The 25,204-nt window shown below is 34.5% G+C and overlaps 4 protein-coding genes across 21 annotated transcripts; 3 read left to right on the forward strand and 1 right to left on the reverse strand.

Moving 5' to 3' along the window:
* Positions 1 to 837: 837 nt before the first annotated feature.
* LOC118055112 (uncharacterized) lies at positions 838 to 4,099 on the reverse strand. Of its 6 annotated transcripts, none has more exons than XM_035066918.2 (4): positions 3,868 to 4,099; positions 3,198 to 3,344; positions 2,931 to 2,988; positions 838 to 2,228 (listed from the first exon to the last, which is right to left on the reverse strand). In XM_035066918.2, exon 4 carries the CDS (start codon positions 2,100 to 2,102, stop codon positions 1,299 to 1,301), a length of 804 nt encoding a protein of 267 aa, XP_034922809.1. In that variant the 5' UTR covers positions 2,103 to 2,228; positions 2,931 to 2,988; positions 3,198 to 3,344; positions 3,868 to 4,099; the 3' UTR covers positions 838 to 1,298. The 6 variants fall into 6 exon arrangements, with proteins under 6 accessions (XP_034922809.1, XP_034922807.1, XP_034922810.1 ...); XM_035066916.2 differs by having other exon boundaries at positions 3,863 to 4,099; XM_035066919.2 differs by lacking the exon at positions 3,198 to 3,344.
* Positions 4,100 to 7,505: 3,406 nt separating this feature from the next.
* On the forward strand, positions 7,506 to 13,385 carry LOC118055114 (pentatricopeptide repeat-containing protein At3g29230). 6 transcript variants are annotated; one of them, XM_073408799.1, is made up of 5 exons: positions 7,506 to 8,884; positions 8,984 to 10,777; positions 11,735 to 11,844; positions 12,197 to 12,485; positions 13,155 to 13,385. In XM_073408799.1, exons 1-2 carry the CDS (start codon positions 7,690 to 7,692, stop codon positions 9,502 to 9,504), a joined length of 1,716 nt encoding a protein of 571 aa, XP_073264900.1. In that variant the 5' UTR covers positions 7,506 to 7,689; the 3' UTR covers positions 9,505 to 10,777; positions 11,735 to 11,844; positions 12,197 to 12,485; positions 13,155 to 13,385. The 6 variants fall into 6 exon arrangements, with proteins under 6 accessions (XP_073264900.1, XP_073264897.1, XP_034922813.1 ...); XM_073408796.1 differs by having other exon boundaries at positions 7,507 to 9,947; positions 10,070 to 10,777; XM_035066922.2 differs by having other exon boundaries at positions 7,507 to 9,947; positions 10,527 to 10,777.
* Positions 13,386 to 13,893: 508 nt separating this feature from the next.
* On the forward strand, positions 13,894 to 15,213 carry LOC118055115 (uncharacterized). The gene is made up of 2 exons (XM_035066925.2): positions 13,894 to 14,133; positions 14,315 to 15,213. The coding sequence occupies exons 1-2, from the start codon at positions 13,989 to 13,991 to the stop codon at positions 15,079 to 15,081; spliced, it is 912 nt and encodes a 303-aa protein (XP_034922816.1). The 5' UTR covers positions 13,894 to 13,988; the 3' UTR covers positions 15,082 to 15,213.
* A 2,895-nt stretch (positions 15,214 to 18,108) lies between these two features.
* On the forward strand, positions 18,109 to 24,410 carry LOC118055116 (uncharacterized). Of its 8 annotated transcripts, XM_073408560.1 has the most exons (7): positions 18,109 to 18,471; positions 18,669 to 18,760; positions 19,158 to 19,427; positions 19,968 to 20,197; positions 20,364 to 20,450; positions 20,610 to 21,165; positions 22,010 to 24,410. In XM_073408560.1, exons 4-7 carry the CDS (start codon positions 19,970 to 19,972, stop codon positions 24,109 to 24,111), a joined length of 2,973 nt encoding a protein of 990 aa, XP_073264661.1. In that variant the 5' UTR covers positions 18,109 to 18,471; positions 18,669 to 18,760; positions 19,158 to 19,427; positions 19,968 to 19,969; the 3' UTR covers positions 24,112 to 24,410. The 8 variants fall into 8 exon arrangements, with proteins under 8 accessions (XP_073264661.1, XP_034922819.1, XP_034922817.1 ...); XM_035066928.2 differs by having other exon boundaries at positions 19,958 to 20,197; positions 20,364 to 21,165; XM_035066926.2 differs by having other exon boundaries at positions 20,364 to 21,165.
* Positions 24,411 to 25,204: the final 794 nt, after the last annotated feature.

Consider the following 25,204-nt stretch of genomic DNA (forward strand, 5'->3'; position numbering starts at 1 on the left):
GTTTGACCCATATTGACCCCATGGACCCGGTTTTGAAAAAAAAATGATGGTTTTGACCCGAAACGTCATGAAAACTCATTTTTTACCCTGGTCAACATGGTTTGACCCATATTGACCTAGTGAACTCAGTTTTGATAAAAAAATGACGGTTTTGACCCGAAACATCATGAAAACTCATTTTTTTACCCTGGTCGACATAGTTTGACCCGTATTGACCTAGTGAACTCAGTTTTTGATAAAAAAAAAAAAAAATGACGGTTTTGACCCGAAACATCATGAAAACTCATTTTTTTACCCTGGTCGACATAGTTTGACCCATATTGACCCGATGAAATCAGTTTTTATGGAAAGATACGGTTGACTCAAGGAAAATATATTTTTGAATTTTAAACTTTTTCTTAATTTTTTTGGATTTTTATGAATACTAATATTAATAAAATAACATTTAAGAAAATCTTAGTGAATCAAAAATTAGGTTACAACACTAGGTTCACTATGTGTTCCCACAAATAGCATCCACTCCACACTTGCATGGCAATTTTTAGGACAACTCTATGCGCACGAAGCATAGCCAAGAGCAGATAACCCAGTGACTGGCTTGATGACAACCAGTTTTACACTGAAAGCTCATGTTCTACAGTTTCTTTTCAAGCCAAAGCGAACCAAGTTGCTTGCACCAACATGATAGGTAAAGAACCGGTCTCCTACAAACAAAACCTTCACCTGTTCAGAAGTAACATCTGGGAAATGGATAAAAACCTATTTAAACTGTATTCCCAGAAGAGCTTCAGATATCCAAAAAGCATTCAGCTGGAATTGTATTCCCACACAGAAGACTGAAATGAAATAACTCTGGTTTTTATCACTTTCTTTCAAAACCCATCATAAAACAAAAAATTCCTAGTTAGACACAAATCGAATAGAACCATAATAAAGATACAACCAAGAAATCAAGCTTTTGGGTGATAGCCCTCACACTTTACTAATATTTCAGATACTTACAAGAGCATTACACATCCATAAGGAAACAACTTTGGTGGGACCATTATTACCACCGAACCCCATTGTCACTACAAACAGCCCTAACACCAGCAAAATCCTACAAGAGCAGAAGAGCTTCTAACCATGGAAGATATAGGGGATAGTGGGACCAAGGAGCTTTGATGCCAACGAATGTAGTCTTGGAGACTGGAAAGTCGTTGAATTTCCAAGTTCACGTCACCAAGAAAAAGATGTGCGACTTTCTAGGTGCAAACTTCTATTCACAATGGTTACAGATTACGACACTAAATTGCATATCAAGTGATGATTTCTCCCACAAGCCAATCCAAACTAGGATAAGCAAAGTAAAGAATGAGAAACGATGGGAGGGCAAACAGAACAGTGATAAGAATGTACAGGGCCAAAATGGTTGCACTGGCAGGTATTACATATAAGATGATCAAAAGGAATATGATGACCAATGGGAACTTTGCTGTCAGACTAACAAAGAAAGCCAGTGATTTCTGAAGGAAAGAATGTATTCTCTCCAAATTGAGGTAACTGTTGACATGACTATGATCATGGTGTGTCCCTGATGGTTCAGAGTGATGAATATATTGTCCTCTCCTGATGTTACCACGGCTTACCTGACTTCCATGAGCTAAATTACTGTCTGATGACCAGTGGGATTGGTGATCTTCACAGAAGGTGCCCGGAGACTTGTCTCTGTCACCATTCTTGCTCTCAACCATCCAAAGTAGAAAATAATTCTTGCGAGGAAATTTGAGGTTCCCTCTATAAACAAAGCGGAAAGATGATAAATTGCACCACGGGCAAGAAATAAAGAGAGGAAGCCGAATAGGTAATGTGGGGAATTTCACTACAGCCCATTGAAGCCCTAGGACGCAATTTTTGCAAAGAGTATGGCCACACCATAAAACATAAGGCACATTTTCCACAATATTGAAGGATTCCCAGCATATTGGGCACTCTAGAGCTTCTTCTCTGCTAACAACAGAAGATGCCTCATCGTCTGAGTATTCTGATGGGACTTGAGTAGGCTTTGTAGAATTGTTCATACTAACACTTCCAGCTAGGCAATTGGATGCAAAATTCAACATTTTGATTGGTGACAAATGACTATACAACTTTCAATGGTTGTAGAAGCTGAACCATAAAAGGAGTGACATTAACCATATATTCATACTGGATTGTCTTCTCTTGCTAATAATTTCCGAGTATTTCACCTGGAAGGAAAAATAAGAATCAGAATGACAACCAACTAAATTACATGTAATTTAGGCTGCCAGCTTCAGTTTGGCATCCATTTTCTACTTGAACTATGTCAAAGCAGATAATATCATGGTTTCATCATAATAAGCTAAAATCTCCAAAAAGCAGAAAGCTAATTAGAAAGAAACAGGATAAGGGGTTAGTAACCCAAAATGAAAAAGAGGATGATGAAAAATTGACTTCATGGTGTCAGAGCTTCTAAACAGAACACCATCTCTTGTAATCTCAAATGAAAACTAGAAAAGAAAGGCTAAAATGACCCAAAAATGCGCACATGTTTGTCAATATAAAAATTTTCGGGATAGATTACTTGAGCAAACATGCTGCTCTTTCATTGTTTCCCATTTAGAAAAATACATTCACTGGTTAACCTTCAATGTTATTTGAGCAAGCTGCATCCTTAAATCAATTTGCATTCTCTGCATGCAATGCCAGCTAGCTAGCAGCTACAGTTCACAAAGCAGAAGCAGAAGTTTGTACAACAAACAGTGACCATGACACATACCAATAAACTGAACAAGATGTATATTTGCAAATTCTAATGCCAAACTATCAATCATTACCCAGAGAAGTTAATTATCCCAAAAATTCTTATCTTAGACCATCAAATCTAGATGTTATCCATTTATTAGATATGTGAACAGCTGAGAACTCACCTTCATGCACAAGCAAACATCCTTTTGCTACCCTAACTGAGCCCTATACTTTCAATCTCTGCATGGTGGATCATGAAACCAATTAAGGTATTAAGTCAAACTTGCAAACAAAGATCCCAGTTATGCAGTTGCGAAGATTGAACCATAAAACTTGTTTTCTAGTGTATCTAACAAATACAAATTCTTATCTTCCACCAACTTCAGCACTGCAAGGGATGTGAATGTAGAGAGAGCTAATTCAATAATTGCAACAACTTTCTACCATACCAGTCCTCATTTTGCATCCAAGCTTGCTTATGAATGTTAACTTGAACGCATATGTGCTTGCTTGCGCACGAGCTGGCGTGTGGGGACATTTTTGGTTTCCCAGAACCATGCATTTATGTTTGTTCATCTTTGCCAAGAGAACAATCCCTTCAAACGATGATATTTATAATGAATTAATAGACCAACAATCTGAAATAAATCAAATACTACCCTCCCTTCAGACTCAAGCTCAAGCTCAACCTCAAAATCACCCATATAACACAAATTAAAACTCGAATAAATGCTTCATAAGCCTTCGATTCAACAGTGCCAGACTAAATCCACTCCTAACAAAAACCGTAACGAATTTTCTGCTAACGTTAACCCCAAAAACATTAAGAAAAACAACTCTAAATTCTTAGTTCTTTTACCTTTAGTAGATTCAACAAACAACAAGGAGCAAGAAAATTCAACAACTAATAGTAGATTGAGAGAAAACAAACAAAGCCCACTTCGTTTTTATCCTTAAAGAAACATTCCTAGCATTCAAAGAAGTAAAATAAAATAAAATAAACAACTGATCCATGAAAATCCAAGCTTGATGTAATTCTATAATTAAAAAAAAATAACAACTTTGAACACCAATCAGGAAAAAATAAAAAGAAAGAAAGAAGTTCGGTACGCACCTTACCAGTTTATGAAGAAGGGAATTTTAAGAGAGATTCTTGATACAGATGAGAGGGAAGGAACAAAAACTAAGAGGGTTCTGTTAAAGACGTGCATTGCTTTCTCCCTCTGTTTTGTTTATTTGACGGAGAAGAGGAAGCAATAGACAAATTTTTGGAATTTAAGCCGAGTAGAGATCAAACTAGAAGGCCACTACGTCCAGTAATCTGCTCTGTGACTGGTGTCGGTCATCTTCGTGACTGTTTAAGAGGTTGATGTTTTTGTAGCTGAGAAATCAAGTTGAAATTGAGTTGTGATTTTTTTTAAAAAAAAAATTTTTATTTAAAATTAATATTTTTAAAATATCTTGATATGTTAAAATTAAAAAAAAAATTAAGAATTAAAAATATATATTATTTTTATATATTTCTAATAAAAATATTTTTAAAAAAAATCGATATTATATTTCAAAACATTATCTAAATTTATAATGAATAATGCTTTTTAAATTAGTTTTTTATTTAAAAATGTATTACAATAATATATATTTTTTATTTTTTTAAAAATTTATTTTTGATAATAATATATTAAAATAATTAAAAGTATAAAAAATTAATTTCAAACTAAAAACAAAAATTAAAAAATATGATGCAATTACAATCCCAAACATAAAAATGAGTATTTATATCTATTTGAACATAAGCTAAGTAAGTGGAGGGAAAAATTATAATCCAAATATGTTAAATTACTATTGTAGTATACTCTCAATTTTTAATTTTGTGTTTTTGGAGAGTAAATTTTATCGTACATACAATTTTTATTTTTTATTTTTATTTTTATTTTTATTATTTATCTCTGTGCTGCTGTTTTCTATCTCAATATATACACTAAATAATTTGTTATTCATCTCTCTCATCACTCTTAATTATTTTCTATCATTACCTCTTAACTCTTTAATTTATTGACACACCAAATCATTTACAAAAACTAACTTTTATGTTTTTAAAAATTACTTTCGTTAGAATTTATCTCCATTTTCTTAATCCCAAACCAAACGACACCTTAATTTTAGGAAGTACCCATGTTCATTCATGATTTCTTTTTAACCAATTTTTTGTAACTTACTTTTAGAATGAAAACATAATTATTTTATTAATATTAAAAAATTACAACAAAAATCATTATTCTATCTCTCAAAAAACTAAAGCAGCTTCAAGGTGAGATTTATATTTTAGATAATTAGTTAATTTTTTAGTTTTAAAATTCTGATCTATTTTCCCTATAAAATGGCTGGTGCCTGGTGTTTATTACTCATAAACAAATTTTATTTGGTGAATTTAAAGATTTTTTTGATAGTTAAGTTAAACAAATAATTTAATTTATTATCAATTAATTAATTTGTATTTGAAGATCAGGTGTATTGTGCAACATTTCATGACCCCCAAATATTAGAAAAGTCATTTATGGTTTGACTTAATCTTTCAATTACCAGTTTCTCAATATAATTAATATTCTTTCATCAATTATGTTTCGATTTAATATAAAGTATGGAGTATACCTACCATGTTAAATAATATTTGTTCTCTACATAATAGTCATTGATTGTTTGAATAAGATTTGAAACTCTTTTTAAATTTTATCTTACCTTTGCCAAGTATTTCTTAGTTAGTATTATTTCAGAATAAATGGATCATTTTCCTTAATTCACCTAAGATGATGAATCCTCTCTTAATCACTCAAATACCTTCATATAGTTCATGCTACACCCAATGTCTGACTTTTCATTACCTCGATTAAGATAACATGTAGCAGGACCTAAGCATAATATTCACTACAAGATTTAACAGTTTTCCGACAGAATTTTTCCATCGGCATAAGACACATATTCCGTCGGTAATTAATTTACCGACGAAATCACTGACGGAAATTATCCGTCGGTGAATCTTTCATCGGTAATTTTTTGTCCGCCGGTAAATTCGTTTGTAATAAAAAAAATCTTATTACCGACAGATTTACTGACGAAAGAGACGTGTCAGTTATAATATTTTTTATTACTGACGGATTTACTGACGGATATACCGACGGAAATTTCCGTCGGTAAATATTTAAGAACATTTTAAAAAAAATTCATTTTATAAAATTATGAAATAATTAAATTAACATAAATCAACACTGTATAATATATACTCAAAATGCTTGGAAAAAATAATAAGAAAATCAACCCAAACAAATTTGCAACAAATAAATTCAACTAAAAAAATTCATATGAAAAAAATGAAGTTGCAATTGCTAAAAATTTAAAAATCCTATAAATAAATCAACTAAAAATTGATCTCATATGAAAAAAAAATCTCACAACAACATTTATACAATTATTAAGAACAAAAACAATTAAAAATAAAATAAAAAACAAATATAGTGAAAAAAATCATGAAAAAAAAAAGAAAAAAGAAAAATCTTACCTTAATGTACATGCAAGTTAAGCTAAGGAGAGAAAATTTTTTTTCGTAAAAGCATATTAATTAAAAAAAAAAAAACTAAGAGGATAAAAGAAGAAAGAAGAAGAAGACATACCCGAGCATGGAGGAAAAGAGAAGGAGATGAGGAGAGAAAAGAAGAGAAGGAAATAGATATTGATGTTTTTTACATATAGTGAAGAAGAAGAAGAAGAAGAAATGAGTTTGTCTCTTGTGAAATAAGCGGATTCAGGTTTTTTATTGGGGTGCGTTAGCGACGGATTTACCGACGGATAATTGAATATTAATATTTTTTAATTATTCCATCGGTAATTCCGTCAGTAATATTTAATTTAAATTTTCAACTTCATAAAAAGTTTTCAGAAACCACCGACAATTACCGATGATTTTTCAATCCGTCAGTGATTTTGTCTGTAATATTTAAATAAAAATTTTAAATCAATTGACTTTTTTCAGAAAATCGCCAAATAACACCGATAGCTTTTCAATCCGTCGGTGATTTTGTTCGTAAAGAACAACAATTAACAGTGCAATTGGAAAGTGAACAGTTATGGAGTTCTCTAGAAAATACCGATGGAAAATTCCGTCAGTGATTCCCTTTGTAATTGACATAATGAACAGTGTTTGCAATTTACCGACAGATTTACCGACAGATTTTACTGACGAAATTTAGTCAGTCGGTAATTCCGTTGGTAAATATGACACGTCATTATTATTTTTTTTTGCTTTGTTTTAATTTTTTTTCCACTGTAATTCCCTCGGTATTTCCATTTGTATTTATCAATTTTCTGGTTGTGATTTTGATACGGTTCAACCTTGTGATACGACCCAAGTAAAGTCAAATTTAGATTTTGGCGTAAAAAGTGCAACAGTCCAGGTTTATGGCAACCGTCATAATTATCAATCCGACCATTGAATCGGGCTAATATATAATCTAATAATATGAATTCATGCACTTTGTTTACTTCATCATACACACTATCATTCATTGTCTTTTATCCAGATTTTTTTTTCCTCTTTGAAAACGTGAAGAAGCTTAAGGGTGTGTTCAATAATAGAAAATAATTTTCTAGTTTTCCTTTTCTTTTTAAGTTTTTCTTTTTCAACAAAAAATTAAAAAAAGGTGTTCATTGAAGTTTTTCTTTTTCCTTATTCAAGTGGGTGGCTTGCTTGCTTTAACATGTGGTCGCCCAAGGGCTTTACAATAAACAAATAACAGACAGACTTCATGATATTAGGACCAAACTGGAAAATCCTCAGACCCTCAACCAAACCCAGCTCCCTCCATGGTCTCCTCAGCTTCTCCTTTTTGCCATCCTTGAATTCATCCACCTGCAGAATTTGTCTTACAAAAATGCAAGCCATCTTCTATGTCTAAACAAATGCAAATTTCAGTACCAATAAGAGCCCCAACATGGGTCTCAACAAGAAGGATCTTTCAACAAAAATTACAAGACCTTCACAAATGTACAAACTTAAACCACATAAAACAAGTTCATGCCCAAATCCTCAAACAAAATCTCCACCAAGACCTTTATGTAGCGCCCAAGTTAATTTCAGCTTTCTCTCTTTCTCAAGAAATGAGTTTAGCTATTAATGTTTTCAAACAAATCCCTGACCCTAATGTCCACTTGTATAATACTTTTATAAGAGCCTGCGTGCAAAATTCCCATTCTTTACTGGCTTTTGAAACTTTCTTTGAAATGCAAAGGAATGGGCTTTTTGCTGATAATTTTACGTACCCTTTTCTTTTGAAGGCTTGTAATGGACAGTCTTGGTTGCCTCTTGTGAAAATGATACATAACCATTTGGAGAAATATGGGTTTTTTCAGGATTTGTTTGTGCCCAATTCACTTATTGATAGTTACTGTAAGTGTGGTTTGTCGGGTGTGAAGTCTGCAATGAGGTTGTTTAAGGTGATGGATGAAAGAGATGTGGTTTCTTGGAATTCTATGATTAGAGGTTTATTGAAAGTAGGGGAGTTGAGTGAAGCTTGCAAACTGTTTGATGAAATGCCCATGAAAGATGCTGTTAGTTGGAATACAATACTGGATGGGTATGTGAAGGCAGGAGAGATGAATAAAGCGTTTGGATTGTTTGAGAGCATGCCAGAGAGGAATGTGGTGTCGTGGTCGACCATGGTTTCCGGTTATTGTAAAGCAGGAGATATGGAAATGGCTAGAATGTTGTTTGATAGAATGCCGGTCAAGAATTTGGTTTCTTGGACTATAATTGTATCTGGTTACGCTGTAAAGGGGCTAGCAAAGGACGCCATAAGATCGTTTGAGCAAATGGAGGAGGCCGGTTTGAAGCCTGATGATGGTACAGTTATTAGCATATTGGCTTCTTGTGCAGAGTCTGGTCTCCTTGGTTTAGGGAAGAGAGTTCATACTTCTATTGAGAGGATTAGGTACAAGTGCAGTGTTAATGTGTCTAATGCATTGGTTGACATGTATGCAAAGTGTGGTCAGGTGGACAGGGCGCTAAGTTTGTTCAATGGGATGTCAAAAAAAGATTTGGTCTCATGGAATTGCATGCTCCAAGGGTTAGCCATGCATGGGAACGGTGAGAAAGCGCTACAGCTCTTTTCTATAATGAGGGAAGAAGGGTTCAGGCCTGATAAAGTTACATTGGTTGCTGTTTTGTGTGCTTGTGTCCATGCAGGCTTTGTTGATGAGGGAATTCGATACTTTAATAATATGGAGAGGGATTATGGCATTGTTCCCCACATTGAGCATTATGGTTGCATGGTGGACCTTTTGGGTCGTGGAGGTCGTCTTAAAGAAGCTTATAGGCTTGTGCAAAGCATGCCTTTAGAACCAAATGTTGTTATTTGGGGTACCCTTTTGGGGGCCTGTAGAATGCATAATGCTGTGGGACTTGCAGAGGAGGTACTAGATTGCTTGTTTAAGCTGGAACCATCAGATCCTGGTAATTACTCTCTGTTGTCAAATATTTTTGCATCTGCGGGAGACTGGAGCAGTGTTGCCAATGTAAGGCTGCAAATGAAAAACTTTGGAATACAGAAACCATCAGGGGCTAGTTCCATTGAGGTGGATGATGAGGTCCATGAATTTACAGTATTTGATAAATCACACCCAAAATCAGATAAAATTTATCAAATGATTAACAGATTGGGTCTGGACCTGAAGCGAGTTCATGTTGTCCCAAAGGTATACCTGTAGGGGTTGGTTGTCTTTGGCTCAACTGGAGGCATTGCTAAACAACTGCATTCATTTCCTCATTTGAAGCGTAGGAAACACTGTTTTGGGGATGCACAAAATGCATAATGCTGTGGCCTGTAGGAGTTGTAGAGGAGATACTAGATTCCATGATAACGTTGGAACCATCAGATCTGGATGATCTCTTTGCCAGATATTTTTGTCTCTGCAGGTGAACAGAACTGTGTTTCCAATGCATCGGTGGAAGCTATGCTTCACCCATGAGGTCTGTCAATTTACTTGTATTTTGGAAAATTATACTGTGAATCATAGAAAACTTATCGTGATTCAGAGATTTATCAGACCCTAAAGGGAGTCAGCTAGTTCCATCATGTACCTGCAGAAGTAGATGGGCTTTATGTTCAGATGGATTCTTTTCTAAACTGTAGCAGTGCTTTCTAATCTTGGTACATATGCAAGACTTGTTCAAACTATTGCTGTGATCTGTTAACCACATTTCTATATGAATGTCTATCTTTGATGCAAGATACTGACCTTTTGCTGTTATGCTGATACTCATCTTGGCTAGGACAATAGTGACGTCTTGGATAGCCCATGTGTAAGCACGGGGACTTGGTAGCAAGAGTGTTCATGGTTACAAAAAAAGTATTGAAGGAAAAACTATGAAAGATTACCTGCCCCAAAATCCTGCTTAAATAAAACCACAACCAAGCTTAAACAAAACCTATCAACTTTAGATGAAATGTTGTTTTTGTTCTGGCATAAAAACTTAAACTAGTACAGTTAGATTTAGAAATCTTTGAAAGAGAGAAGATATCAAAGAAAAGGAATTAAAGATAGAAACACCAAAATTAGAAATGTAGGAAAATCAGCTGAGCAATTGCAGTCTGCATTGACAATAAACCCATATAACTTCTCATGCCATACTAAGAAAATAATCCTTATGAGTTGTTCCCAAACAAATTCAGCAGTATGATGACATCAAGGAAGGTGAACACCATCCTGAATTCTCATCCTGGTGTCAGGTTACTCTGGGTATAAAGCAGGAAAAGCAGGTCCTGCCTCAAACAGGCTGTGAACTTGCCTAGAATGTAGGAGCTTTTTGGAAACTTGGATAGATGTTTAAAGATGAGCATTGCTGAAGCCTGCACGACCAGAGCTTGGTAGCAGGCAATGTCAAGCCCCCATCGAACTCTCCCAGGAAGAGTTGAAGAAAGTAGCAATTGCAGTTCAGAATGAAGATAATGATGAGGAAAATAATAAACAGTAGTTCCTGGTAAGCTTGCAACTTTATCTGTAAAATATTCTTGGACCTTTTATGGGATAGTGTTAACATGTTTATTCAAATGACCTTATCCTATGAAGGCTATTACATTTTCTATCTCAGTCAAATGACTTGTTTTTATTTATAGTACATATAAGCCTTTGTGACAGTGAAGATTATGGTTAGATTATGCAAGTGTTGCTATATTTTTGTGATGCTATCTTTTGCCATTTAGGGTATTCTTGAAATGTTAATTAACTGGTAAAATTTAAATATAGATTTACAAATTGAGACTGTGATTGGTTGAATGCTTCTTGAAGTGCATGCTGTTTTGGTCCTACCAATATAGCATTTCAGAGAGTGAAATATGATTGGCTGATTGCTTGGCTTTGAGATGCAGTTTTTTGAGATAGATATATCGTGTTTTTCTTCCTGATATGTTTTTCCTGTATTTTGTGCTTTGCCATAAAGAATTAGTTTGCTAGCCTGGTGTTCTTTTCCTTTTACTTCCAAGCTCTATCAAAACTGTAACATCTAAATAGTTATTGCATTGTTGCTTCAGTTCAAATTCTGTGTTGTTATTTTGGTATTGACAATCCCAAACTAACATCCATAAACTTTTTACTGAATTTTGAATCTGAACATTATTCGCACTGCACATAATATAAGATTGATGAGTTTTAGAATTAAACACAACTACACGCATCTTAAACACCAGCTTAATTTGTAAATGGAATCTTTTACATAGGTAAATTAGGATATACAGGATCACCTATTTTTGGGCTGAGGTTTAAATGGTTAAAAAACCGAACTTTGAATTTAAATTTGATTTCATATTTCAGGCCAATAATTAGGTTAACTGAAAACAAGCCTGATGTTTATGAAGGATTGATGTACAGTGCTCACATGTTTATGAAGGATTTAACATGCCAAAGTTAACTTAGCCACAAAATCGCTTGAATTGTACAGGTTGGCATGCTACTCGTGAACCCTTATGCCTCGTCACATGTGGAAAATAATGATGGCAATAGGAGCACTTTTAGCACTCAAGAGATTACAAATGCAAGCTATAAAACTAGGTAGGCATTTTTTTAATCATGTTTGTTTCTTTGGATTCATGACCAAATTAAGGGTTTGTAAAGCATATAATGCATCTGTTGCTGCTGATTTTTGGTACAATATTAGGTACTGAACTGATTTATAGAAGAAAAAAAAAAAAAAACTAAATTAGTAATGCAACTCATTCTTATCTGGAATTGTGGGGAACTTTCTATCTCATTCACATATCAGATTCTGGCCCCATCAGATGGATTTGAGCTTCTCTCTAGTATATATAATCATTATAATTATTTTTTCACATGGTTGATGATTTAAGATTTTTCAATGACAGATTCATTTAGAGCTTTATTAAGTTGTTTGCTGTGTTTGCAGGAATGGGAACTGAATTGCTGTATAAGATGCTTTTAGTTCCATTATTTACTAGGAGGACCCGAAGTTTTACAGATTTAAAAGAACCTTTCCAGGTTGAGGAATAATATGGTGGCAAGGTTACCTTCTCTAAAGAGGATATACAAGGGCGGGAATCATCTGCAAATTCATGCTCAGGCTTCGAATGTTTGGCAAAGGTTTCGTAAAGAACAGGATGAGGGAATCAGCCAATGTAATCTGAATTTACATAATGAATGGAGAAAGGCAGACAACCTTTTTAACCTTAATGCTGGTAAGGACTTATTTAGCAACACTTTTTAGAGTGTTTTTTCTGTTGATATCAGCCAATGATGCTCCTTTTTATTGGATGTGTAAATTTTCTTGAGTCACTTCTTTACAAGTAGCTAGCAGCTATGTTTTTTTTTTTTTTTTTCCCAAAATCATTCTTCACTTTTTTCTAGTATGCTTATCATTTTCTGTTGATAAACGGGAGTATTGATTTTTCGCACTCTGAATGTAATGCTACTTAATTATTTTGAAATCCTTAAATATAGCAAATCAACTCCCTTTCGACCAAATTTTGAAATGAATTATTTTTTATTAAAAAAAAAAAGGTGGGAGAGCTCTATTTGCTTGGTTCAGGAAAAAGAGTTAATGATTTTCTGAGCATAACCATTATGTTATCAGACATCAAAATAAGCTACTATGTACTTGTAAGGCGATGCTCTTCCCAGATTTACACGAATAATCAGAAACCTATGAATCACTGTTCTGAAAATTCTGAGAAATGTACGAGGAACTTCCCATTGTTTTTTATTCTGTGTGCAATTTAATGAATCTTTTTTACTTTCTGAATAAAATGGAAGAGAAGAAAGTTTTGAATGCGCTTGCACGTGGTGTGTGTGCATACACGTCCACAACATTATTCAGTTTCAACTGATAGTTTGATCCTTTCTTTCAGGCCAAACAAGCACAAGACTCTCAGTAGAAGATTGTTACACCTCTAAGCACTTGGCAGAATGACACAAGAAGGAATAAAAGAAAGCATTCGCAGCAAGAAGATATGTTAGCAGACTGCAACATGAAGGCTTGAAGATGAAGAAGTTAGAGTTAGTTGATCATTGTAGCCGTATATAAAGAACAATTGTATTCCTTGTATGGCAATAAGAAAATACAGAAGATTATTTCTCAATTCTCTGTTCTCTCATCTTTCGGTTCTTTCTCAAATTCTTTTCTTTCTTCTTTCTGTTCTTTCTCAATCTTGTTAAGCTGAGCTTAACATTTTAATGTAGAATATTTGCCCACACAAAGTGAATCATCGTATGTGTATGTTAAACACCAGCTTAATTTGTAAATGGAATCTATCTCTCACACATGTAAATTAGGCAACTATTTTTGGGCTGAGGTTTAACTGCAAATTTGATTCATATTTCGGGCCAATAAGGAAGTGCTTCAAGTTCACTGCTCAACAGACAACTGGCTGGAAACATGACACATCAGTACTGGAAAACCTACAAAAAGTCCCACTAACCCCAATGATCGTCCAGGTGTAGCTTTCACGTCAGTTGTGCTGTTTATGCCTTGTGTAAAGAGTCGTATCCATTGGCCCCTACCTAGCTAGAAAGAAACATCAGAGACTCAACTTGGTTGGAATTGGATGGGACTGATCACATCACCTTGTGGTTCAGATTAAACCTCACATTTGGATCATTCTCTATTATCCACTTCCAATATCATATTCATTTGGTACACCAAGAAAGAATTAAGAACAAGAAGAAGAAGAAAGAAAGAGAGCATGGAAGCCTGCTTTCTCACCTCAAATTCCTTCACCAAGACCTTGAAACTTATACCTTCAATCAAAGCTAGAGTTTTCTCATATCCCAGGAGAAGTTCTAATGCATTTCAGAGCAAAAGAGTCGCTCTCTCCACTTCCATATCATGTTAGTACCTCTTCCTGCATATCTTTGTTGTCAGTTTTCTTTTCTTTTCCATTACCTTGAATCACCTCATCTTGATCTAATTTTGTTGGGAATTCATCGATCCTTTGATTCTTTTAAGATATCTTTGTTACAAGTTATGATCATGTGTAGTTTAATCAATAACTTTGAATGTTGATGCCAGGCTGCCATATGCCACCACCATCACCATCTGCTGATGACTGGCGGCCTTTACTTGAAGCTGACTGGAGATCATTTAGAGCAAGATTGGTTGCCAATGAACAGGCACTGAGGCCCACTGAACCTTCCTCAACAGCAGACCCTGATATTGTTGTGGATCAGCAGCCACCACAAATCACAATTGGGGACAAATGGGCTCATACCATCCATGAGCCTGAGAAAGGTTGCCTGCTGATTGCCACAGAAAAGCTTGACGGGGTCCACATTTTCGAACGGACGGTCATCCTTCTCTTGTCAAATGGGCCAGGGAGCCCATATGGCATCATACTCAACCGGCCGTCCCTCATGTCGATCAAGGAAATGAGATCAACGGCGCTTGATGTCGCCGGGGCGTTCTCCAATAGGCCATTGTTCTTTGGCGGGCCATTAGAGGAAGGGTTGTTTCTAGTCAGTCCAGAGAGGGGTTATGATAACGACAGGGTGGCCGAGAGTGGGGTTTTTGAAGAAGTGATGAAGGGAGTGTACTACGGGACTAGAGAGAGTGCTGGTGGCGCAGCTGAAATGGCGAGGAGGAATGTAGTTGGGCTCGGCGATTTCAGGTTCTTCGATGGATATTGTGGGTGGGAGAAAGGGCAGTTGAAAGAGGAAATACAAGCTGGTTATTGGGCTGTAGCAGCTTGTAGCCCAAGTGTGATTGGTCTTAACAAGGAAGGGACTCTTGGGCTTCGGGAGGAGGTTCTCTGGCTTATGGGCCTAAAAACTGTCTGCTGAAAGAACTTGTCTGAATTGGGCATATAAGCTTGTAAATGGGACTCCTAAAATCACAATAGGATTATTTTATTTTATTTTATTTTTATTCTAAGATGCTCCTTCTGTTCCACAAATGTCAAGTATTTTATTGGAGACTGATGTATGACCAACCAAAACCAGAGCTTTAAGAACAATAGCTTGACTTCATTTCTTAAATATAAAAATCACAATTGTAGCTAATCCAATTTAATTGTTTGGTGGGAAATTAATGTAAGGCTTTCATAGATTTGAATAATATTTATTATTATGCGTATCATAAATAAATAAATGAAGATATGGTGGCAAATAAACCACTTGTTAAGGAAAAAAAATTATATATAAAAAAGGATTGAAAAAAATCACTGTCAATATTGAAGAAAAAAGAATGAAGATATATATATATATATATATTTTTGTTAATCAATATACTTTTGTTTGCTGGAAAGTATTTTTTTTTTTTTGAAAAGTGAATTCCGGGGAAAGTGAATTCCGAGAAAGTATTTTCCGATATTTGGTAGTGTAATGAAAAATAAGTTGGAAAACATTTTCTAATGTTTGGTTATGTCATGGAAAATGAGCTGGAAAATAACTTATTAATATTTTATTTTTTTTCAAGTTTATTAAAATAATAAGGAACAAATCTTACAAATTAAAAAGTTGAATGAAAATGAAATTGAAAAAAAAATATAATTTCATAAATTATCTCAAATAAAATAAATAATAATAAAAATAATATAGATCAAATCTAAAAAATTAAAAAAAAAATGAAAGATGAAGAAATTAAAATAATAATAATCAACATTTCATAAATTATTTCAAATAAAATAAGTAACAATCAAAAGAATGAGGACCAAATTTGATAGATAAAAATTTTCAATAAAAATATGATAAGGAAAAAGCAAATAGCAATTATAAAAATAAGGACCAAAGTTAATATAAAAATAAAATTTTAAGAGATGAAATTGAAAAATAAATATTCAAAACAGAATATATATATATATATATATATATATATATATATATATATATATATATAGCAATCAAAAGTTTGAGGATCAAATTTGATATAATTAGCAATAATGACATTTCTAAATTTTTCACAACTTCCGGAAAGTGTTTTCCCCCCAAATTTTTCAGGAAAACACTTTCCTGAAAACCAAGCCAAATTTTCCTTTTACTAGAAAGTGTTTTCCATTGACCAACTTTTCTATTGGCAAACAAACACAAGAAAGTTTGGAAAGTGATTTCCCGGAAATCACTTTTCGGAAAACAAACACAGCTTAAATGGAAAATACTTTCCTGAAAACCAAGTCAAATTTTTCTTTGACTGAAATTGACTGGAAAGTGTTTTCCGTTGACCAATTTTTCTAATGACAAACAAACATAGGAAAATTTGAAAAAATAGTTTCCCGAAAACTACTTTCCGGAAAACAAACATGGCCTATATTTCTTCACGAGTTTTATTAAAACTCTTTTTTAAAATATTAAAAAAATTATAATATATAATTTTTTTAAGCGACAACTACAAAAACTATTAAAATAAAAATAAAAACCCATTATACAGGCAGAGGGTGAAGATTCGATGGTGTCTTTTTTATAGTATTCAATGCAAAAGACCATTGAATGTAGATGTTCAACCACAAGCACCATAGTCGCTAGGCAGCCATGAGGAATGCTTGAAGAGCCATTAGTGATTAAACAACTCTTTTCATGTATCATTAAGGATTGTTTAGAAGTGTAGTTGTAGTTATTTTTTAAAGTGTGTTTTACTCGAAAAATATATTAAAATAATGTTTTTTATTTTTAAAAATTATTTTTGATATAGCATATCAAAATAATTTAAAAATATTTAAAAATATTAATTTGAAAAAAAAACCTTAATTTTTTTAAAAAATACTTTTTAAAATGTAAAAACAAATATTTATGGAGGAGGTTATCAATGAAGAACAAGAAAAACTAGTATTACTCTTAGAAAATGTCACTTAACAAGTTTGAGGTTATCAACTTGGTTTGGATGGATAGATTGACCAAAATTCAGTAAGTTTAGAGGACCTGATCAAACATCTCCAATCCGACTATGAGTTGAGGTTCTCATATCCCCGTGCTTCCTTGTTTCTTCTGCTTACACACCTCCGAGTTTAAAATACAAATTGAGCCTCTGCTATATATGACTTTCAACTTCTAGTGATGAAACCACGCTCCATTTCCAAGATGCAGCAATAAATTAAAAAAATAATAATTCAAACATGACCAATTAACTTGTTAAAGCTGCTATCTAAATTATAAAAAGCTTGATTTCTCAAACAATATCATAATGTAGGATAGTTTTTTTTTTTTTAAAAAAACTAAATAATAAAAAGATTGAGTTGTTGGAAGGTAAAATTAAAAAAAATTCAATTAAAAATAATAATAAAATAAATAGAATCAACCCAGGTCAACTTGATAAACCCATGGTGTAGGTCATGAGATCATGACAATCCTGTAAATTTTTTTTTTTTTTTAAATCATGAAGTTTAATTTTATAATAGTCTAATGTTTAAAGATAAAATCGAATAAATTAATTAGAAAAAATAATCTAAAAAATAATTTAAGTCACCTTGTTAGATCAGCAATTTAAATTATAAAATTAAAATAAATTTATAGAAAATAGTAAAAAATAATAAAAAGGTTGAAATTAAAAGATAAAAGAGTTAAATATATGAGATATGGGATGATATATTACTGAATAAAAAAATAAAAAATTATAAAGTATAATTTTTAAATATATTAAAAAAATAAAACACGTAAATAGTGTTTTGTGAAAGTGATTTAGCCACGTAATTTTGAGTTTTGTTAATAATAATAATAATAATGTATTTACTTAAGCGTACCCAGAAAGCATGAAAGGTAGAGAGGATCTAGGAAAAGAAAACAAATTGCACCCCCCCCCCCCCGCGTATCTAAGATATTATCAATAAAAATAAATAAATAGTAATAAGAAAATAAAAAAACACTGAAACAGAAGTATATTACAATAATACTGTGAGACCACAAGGTTGACAAATTCGAAGTCATTGTTTCTTTGAGAAAGGGAGGAAAAGAAGAGAAAAGGAAGATCTCTCTCTCATTCTTATCTGGGATTGTGGGGATCTTTCTATCTAACTAGCCCTAGCAGATTTGAGCTTCTGTCTAGTATATATAATAATTCATTATTCTTTTTTCTATTGATTGTGATTTAAGATTTTTCAATGACATTACGAAGGCACCTACCTACTTTTGTATCTTGCTTCAACTGGGAATTTTTGATATAGTTGTAGTTGAGTTTCAAGGGTTTTCTTTGAATTTGAGCTCGAGTTTTGTTATGGGGTGGTGGAGGATGCTGCCATATATAAGGTAAATCTTCTTGTTTGTTGTTTTAATGGATGATTGATTTGGCTGTTTGTTGCTCTCTCATTTATGCTTTAACCTCAATCCATATACTAATCACGGTCAACTTCGAGTTATTTAAACATGTGTGCATGGCCTTGTTCTTTTCTTATTTGTTATTGGAGGAATATAACCGATTGCTTTTCTTTCCTTGGTTATTACAGCTGGAATCACAGGCTTCTGTTTGGAAGATCTTAAAGAAAACTGGAGTTCAGATTATCAATAATGCAGGAATGCTGGTCTACTGGAATTTCAAGTAAGAATTGACAAGAGTTTCCAGTGCCCTCAGTATTTGTTGATCGTTGAAGTTAATAACATTAATTGCAATAGTATTAAGAGATTTATTAGCGTATTTTGTAGTGGTAAGGGTTCTCTGTTCCATTTATTAGCCATTATATGGTCATGTGTAGCTATGAAGCATTACAGTCAGTTACCTTCGAAATGGGGGTCGAATGTCAATTGAAACTTTCACAGTTCTCATGTTTTGTTTAGATAAGACTTTCCTTATCTCCCTTCCTTACCAAATACACTTGTATTTCCTTTTGCATCAACACGGTGTTTCTTTAAAGCTTGGAAAATGCATTTTCTCAAAAACAGGGATAAATGAATTACTTTTGGTGCTGTTTATAATTTATTTTCTAAACTTCTTTCAGTACACTGGCTGGCCTATTTCGCCCTACTGTAACATAAATTATGGCAGGCTTTAATGGATCAGCTCACTTAAAGACACTCAGCATGCAAAACACATTTGGAACATTGGCTGTGATTCTTAGCTTACTTAAAGACACTCAGCATGCAAAACCCATTGGTACTTTGGATATGACTCTTACACCTACTGTATAATAGACCGGCTCACTTAAAGACACTCAGCATAATATCTGGCTCGGAACACTTGCAACTAGGGAGAAGCTCTTGACAGACAGGTATCTCCGTGGCCTTCTAAGCTTTTGCCTTCATGCTTCTTGCAAACATATTAGGAGTGCATTTTTATTTTTGTTTGACTATGGAATATAATCTCTCTCCATAATGTAATAAATGGGGATAAATTGTTTTTCATTGACTTTATTTATGGACCAGATTTGTCAAGATTTATTCATAATGTACTAGTTCGTTTCTAGATTGAGTGATGAAGGGGTCTTTTCCTTATATGGAATATTTACTACAATGTTGACTGGAATTCAATTTCACCAGCGAAACTGAGCATGACATTCATGTACGAGGAAATAATATGATAATGCAGCTTGTATAACATACAATATACAAGTTACAATATGCAATGAGTTTTATTTGTCAGAATCATGGACCATATTTCCTCAGCCTGCAGCTTCTTTTCCTGTAACAAAAATATATAGTGTGGGCTAGTAAATCTTTTTCATTTGTGATAGAAGAAAAAGAGATATCCTTCATATCAGGGTTGGTAGGTTTGTTTGGAGTTTTTATTAAGTTGTTTCAGGTGTTTGCAGAAATGGGAACTGAATTTCTGTATAAGATGTATATACCGGGTTATCATTCTACAAGGGATCTGGATGACAGTAGTGGGGATGCTAGATGGCCTTCACATCATGAAAACAAGGCCTTTGGGCAGTACCATGACATGCTTGCTGCAAAGCCAGAAATAGATAGATACTCTGGATATGACAAGGAACACTTGAGGCAAACCATATTGAGGCATGAAAACACATTCAAACATCAGGTATGTTTTATCTCCACTCTATATTGTTGAGCTATAAAATTGGATTTTTATACTTTCTGACCGAGTTCATGAAATTTAGTGTAAAAATGCCCTTATTTTGCATAAATAATTGAAATTTGATTGAGCATAAAATTATATTTATGTTTACGGAAATTTGATTATGCAGGTCCATGAACTGCACCGGCTTCACAAAATACAAATGGACATAATGAATGAAGTCCGGAGCAAACAATCAGTCATATGCCTTGATCATGTAGGAACATTGCAATCAAATTCTTTTGCCTTTCCACATGAAGGAGACCGAAGGAGGTGTCACAATCCCAGTTTGCCTTTAGTGGCTATGAATTGTCATATACCATCTGCCTCAGGTGCTGATAGTGTCCAATCACATTTTGGTTCCATTAATGTGCAGAACATGCAATCCGGATGTGGCTCAACACACGATGGTTCCAGGCTTAAGGATGAATACAAGCACAAGAAGCTGCAGAGTAGATTATTTGACCTTGAACTGCCTGGTGACAAATACATAAATGATGAAGATGACGCACGAGGGGCATTTGTAGGGTCAGGGGTGGAAACTCACCCTCCAAACTGGAATTGTAACGTTACTTATGAGAAAAATTGCAATATGTCCACCCCAAGTAGTGTGTACTCTGGCTGCAATGGTGATGCTTTTAGTTCCATTATACACTTAAGGAGGACCCGAGGTTTTACAGATTTGAATGAACCTTTCAAGGTTGAGGAAGCACATGGTACAATTTCTTTTGATACTCTAGGCAAGGCTACCTATTCTAAAGAGGAGATACAGGGGCAGGATTTATCTGCAAAATCATGCTCAGGCTTCCAATGTTTGGCCAAGGAAGTTTCTCAAAGACATAAAGAAAAGGATGAAGGAATCAGCCAATGTAATCAGCATTTAGATAAAGAATGGGGAAAGAAAGGCCGACCACCTCTTAACTTCAACCCTGGTAAGGACTTGTTAAGCAAGCCACTTTAGAGTGTTTTTTTTTTGGTTGATATCAGCCAATGATATTGTTTTTTTTTGGATGTGCAAATTTGTATCAGTCACTACTTTACAAGTAGCCGAGTAGCTCTGTTTTTTTATTCAAAATCATTGCTTCACTTTTTTTCATAGCGTGTTTATCATCTTCTGTTGATAAATGGGTGAATTGATTTTCTTACTTTAAATCCAATGCAACTCAATTCTTTTGAAATTCTTAAATATAGCAAATCAACTATCTGTGGAATTTTTTTTGAAATGAATTATTAAAAATAATAAGTTGGAGAGAACTAATTGCTCTGTTAAGGAAAAAGAGTTACTGATTTTCTGGGCATAACCATTTTGTTATTAGACATCCAAAAGCATCCAAGTACTTCTAAGGCAATGGCTCTTCTGAGATTTACATGAATTTTCAGAAACCTGAGTCCCTGTTCTGAAAGTTCTGAGAAATGTATAAGAAACTTCTGATTGTTATTGATTCCATATGCATTTTAAGGAATGTCTTTTACTGTCTTATAAAAAAGGGACAAGAAGACTGCATATTTTGTACACTTGAATGTGCTTGCATGTGAAGGTGTGTGTGCTTATTTGTTCACAGATACTGAGTTAACATTATGGTATTTTAAAGTTATTTACTTTCTAAGATTACATCATATTCTTCATTGTGACTAAAGCTTAAAATCTTCAACATTAATTTTTCTTTTCCTTTAGGTGGTTCAGAATATAAGAGGTACAATTGAAAATTCTCGCAATAAGCTTGTTGCTGTATAGTACTAATTCAGTTTCAACTGATGGTTTGATCCTTTTTTCAGGCCATATAAGCTCCAGAACTTTCAATAGAACTTTTTATGGAGAATATTTGCCTACACAAAGTGAATCATTGCATGTTGGCTGCATGAAAGCCAATGAGCCTGATCAGAATAAACCAGATCAATTGAGAAAGAAGACAATTTTTGGTGTAGAAATCTCCGATAGAAATCATGATGCATCTGTTATGTTTTCAGATACACTTCTGCAGCCACCTGCTCCTCCATCTAATGTAGTCAATTCCGAGTCATCCTCCATTTCATCTTGGAAGAAGCCTCCAGCAAGCTCGAGACGGAATGCAATATGTGTTCAGGGGAACCCTTGCTTTAATACCTTTCCTGAATCAAATAAGAGTTCAGCAACATTGATTCATTGCCGTGAAGTTTCTACAGATTGGTCGATTGTTAATGAAAAAGTGGATTTTGTTCCAGGTCCTGGAGTTGAATTGTCCTATAAAAATGACCTCTGCTTTGTTTCTCAGTTGCAGTCCAAGGAAAAACGAGTTTACCATGCATCAGCTGGTCACTCGAATGGTCACAGTGCTAGTTATTCAGCTTCTGAACTAGCTCCTCAGCATAGGCCTCCAAATAACCCAAGGGGTTCAGGCTGGCTGGATAATATAAAATCTGCAGAGGAAGTAAACCTCAATGCAGTACTTCCAAAATGTTGCCCAAATGAAGCAATTTCTGATTCAAATCTTATTTCCATTGGTATTCAAAGGAAGGAAGAAATTCCACTAGGAGGGTTATCTTGGCTGAGAGCTATTTCACCTTGTGAAGGAAATTCTTCTGTTGAAATGCCCGAGTCTCAAAAGGTGAATTTGGATTCCTTGCAAAGAAAATATGCTGAGCTTTTTGCTTGCGATTCTGGAACAATGAAAGGCCTCAATCAAAACTTTATCCAGGATTCGTCATCAGCAACAAATGCGCATGATGCCAAAGACGGAAGAATAGGAGGTGACTGTTCAAGCAATAGGAAGATTCTCGGTGTTCCCATTTTTGAAAAGCACACGTCCAAGGATCAGCCTTCTGCCAGCTCTGGCCTGAAGCCTAGTTGTTGTGTTTCAGAGACTAATGATGCTAGCTTTATCAAAGGTGGGTTACTTCGTACTGATCTGAATCAGGATCCTATGGAATCTGAATCCGTGGAGACCCAAAATACAAAGATTTTAAATGCGGAAAGGCATTCAGTTGATTGTAGAGCTAGCTTAAGGCACCCAATTGATTTGAATGTGAGGGTGACTGAAGAAGAGGCTCAAGTGAGTATTTGTTCTCTAAGAACCAAGGATGAGATTGCAATTGAAATAGATTTGGAGGCGCCAGTTGTCCTTGAAAATGAAGTAGACATTATATCTGGTGGTAAATTTCTAGAGAGTAAATTTAAAGAACCATTTCAGTCAATGACAGATGAATCCAAGGACTTTTGTGGAGGCTTTTTGATGGCTGCAGCTGAGGCTTTAGTTTCTATCTCATCTTCTGGTGCATGCAAGTTTCAAGACGATGCTCCATGCCATGACTCACTACAGTGGTTCACAGAGATAGTTTCTTTGTATGAAGGTTACATTGAGAATGATGTAGGATCAATTTCAGTGCACGAGAATATTACTGACTGTGAAGATCCAAAATCAGATGTGGTTGATTTTTTTGAGTATATGACCTTAAATTTAACTGAAAACGTGGTAGAAGAGCATAATTTTGAGCCAATGGTTTTGGAAAGCATAAAAGATGAAACATCATTGCCAAGGCGTCCTCGGAGAGGTCAGGCCAGGAGAGGAAAGCATCAGAAAGACTTTCAAAGAGATGTACTTCCTGGTCTTGTCTGTTTGTCTAGGAATGATGTGACTGAGGATCTTCAGATGATTGAAGGGCTCATCACAGCAACCGGTGGCACTTGGCGGTCAGGCTTGTCACAGAGAAATGCTCCTAAAAGAAAGGCAGGAAGGGGGAGAAAGCGTGCAGCCACAACTGCCGCCTCTCCAATAGTAACAGCAGTGAGTCTACCGCAAACTCAGCAACCTGATTGTGGAGAACTGGGACTTGAGGTAGCAGGATGGGGAAAGAGGACAAGGCGTCCTCCACGACCGAGATATCCCGTTAATAACCCTTAACCACAACAAGCTAGAGAGCAAGTCATTTAGATTTCAGAAAGGAATTGTCATGCAGCCTGTCAAATTTTCATGCCAGGGAGATTCATATTGTGTGCATGCCTTATTTTCTGAATCTTTGATTTGGTATGCTTCACTCTTCAGTTTATTGGTGAGCTTGTTTTACTGATGATAAAATAAGTGATACTGGTCTGTACTGACATAAAATGAACGTGTTACTTCTTAGTGTGTAATGTTACTAGACATGGTTAGCCTTTGAGTTCTCAAATTCAGAGAGTGAAAATGTGTTCTTTTGTCTTGCATTGCTCTTTCTGTTGTGCGTGACTTCCATAACTTGTATGTCATCTGCTTCCTTCAATGACATGTTGTGATTAAAAAAAAAAAAAAAAACTCTGTTTAATAGATATGTGCACAGTAGACTCCGAACGTGGCCTGAAATCTCCTATGTAAGCCAGCGGTCTTAACAAAATTACCATTATCAGGGCTCTGTTAGGTGGCTTGCCTTACACTTAATAATAATAATACATATTCAAAGGTCTTGGTCTTGTACCCCTTAATCTACTTGTTGATGCTCTTCATATTTCCTTGCAAATAAAGAAATGGACTCTAATTTTATTGACTCTCTCTGTTTTTTTTCCTCAACAGTTGACAACGTCCTCCATGCCTACTTTCGGAGTTAATTATATTTTTATTCTTAATTAATAATTAGAAATAAGCTTTAATTCACTCTAAGAAAGTAAAACAAAAAACAAGCACTCTTGAAAAAAAAAAAAAAAAAACCCCTCCAGTTTTACACTTTTCCATTTACAATGTTTTGAAACATGCCCCGCACCCCTCAAGCGCCGTCGTTTTTGCATCTCCAACTGACAGAAAAACGAGAAATACGGGGACCCCTTTGGCGGTAAATTTAAAAGTTAGTTGTTGGACCTACGAACAACTACGATTTCAGCTTTGAAGGTGAAGTTTAATTCTGAAGTTCTGTTTTTCTCCATCTGGGTCTTGGTTACATCAAGTCAAGAATCAGTTTCTCTCGCTAATTTTGCTTGCTTAAACATTAATTTATTTACCCAACTCCCTAAACAATTTCTTTTACTGG

Source organism: Populus alba, chromosome 4 (assembly GCF_005239225.2).
Source record: "Populus alba chromosome 4, ASM523922v2, whole genome shotgun sequence".
Taxonomy (NCBI): Eukaryota; Viridiplantae; Streptophyta; class Magnoliopsida; order Malpighiales; family Salicaceae; genus Populus; species Populus alba.

What these genes read in the sequence shown, in the direction of transcription:
- LOC118055116 (XM_035066928.2), top strand. Translation starts at nt 19,970, where the DNA reads ATGGGAACTGAATTTCTGTATAAGATGTATATACCGGGTTATCATTCT. An exon ending in AAAACACATTCAAACATCAG is followed by an intron (nt 20,198 to 20,363) that starts GTATGTTTTATC and finishes TTGATTATGCAG; the next exon opens with GTCCATGAACTGCACCGGCT. An exon ending in ACCTCTTAACTTCAACCCTG is followed by an intron (nt 21,166 to 22,009) that starts GTAAGGACTTGT and finishes TCCTTTTTTCAG; the next exon opens with GCCATATAAGCTCCAGAACT.
- LOC118055115 (XM_035066925.2), top strand. Translation starts at nt 13,989, where the DNA reads ATGGAAGCCTGCTTTCTCACCTCAAATTCCTTCACCAAGACCTTGAAA. An exon ending in TCTCTCCACTTCCATATCAT is followed by an intron (nt 14,134 to 14,314) that starts GTTAGTACCTCT and finishes TGTTGATGCCAG; the next exon opens with GCTGCCATATGCCACCACCA.
- LOC118055114 (XM_073408795.1), top strand. Translation starts at nt 7,690, where the DNA reads ATGTCTAAACAAATGCAAATTTCAGTACCAATAAGAGCCCCAACATGG.
- LOC118055112 (XM_035066920.2), bottom strand. Translation starts at nt 2,102, where the DNA reads ATGTTGAATTTTGCATCCAATTGCCTAGCTGGAAGTGTTAGTATGAAC.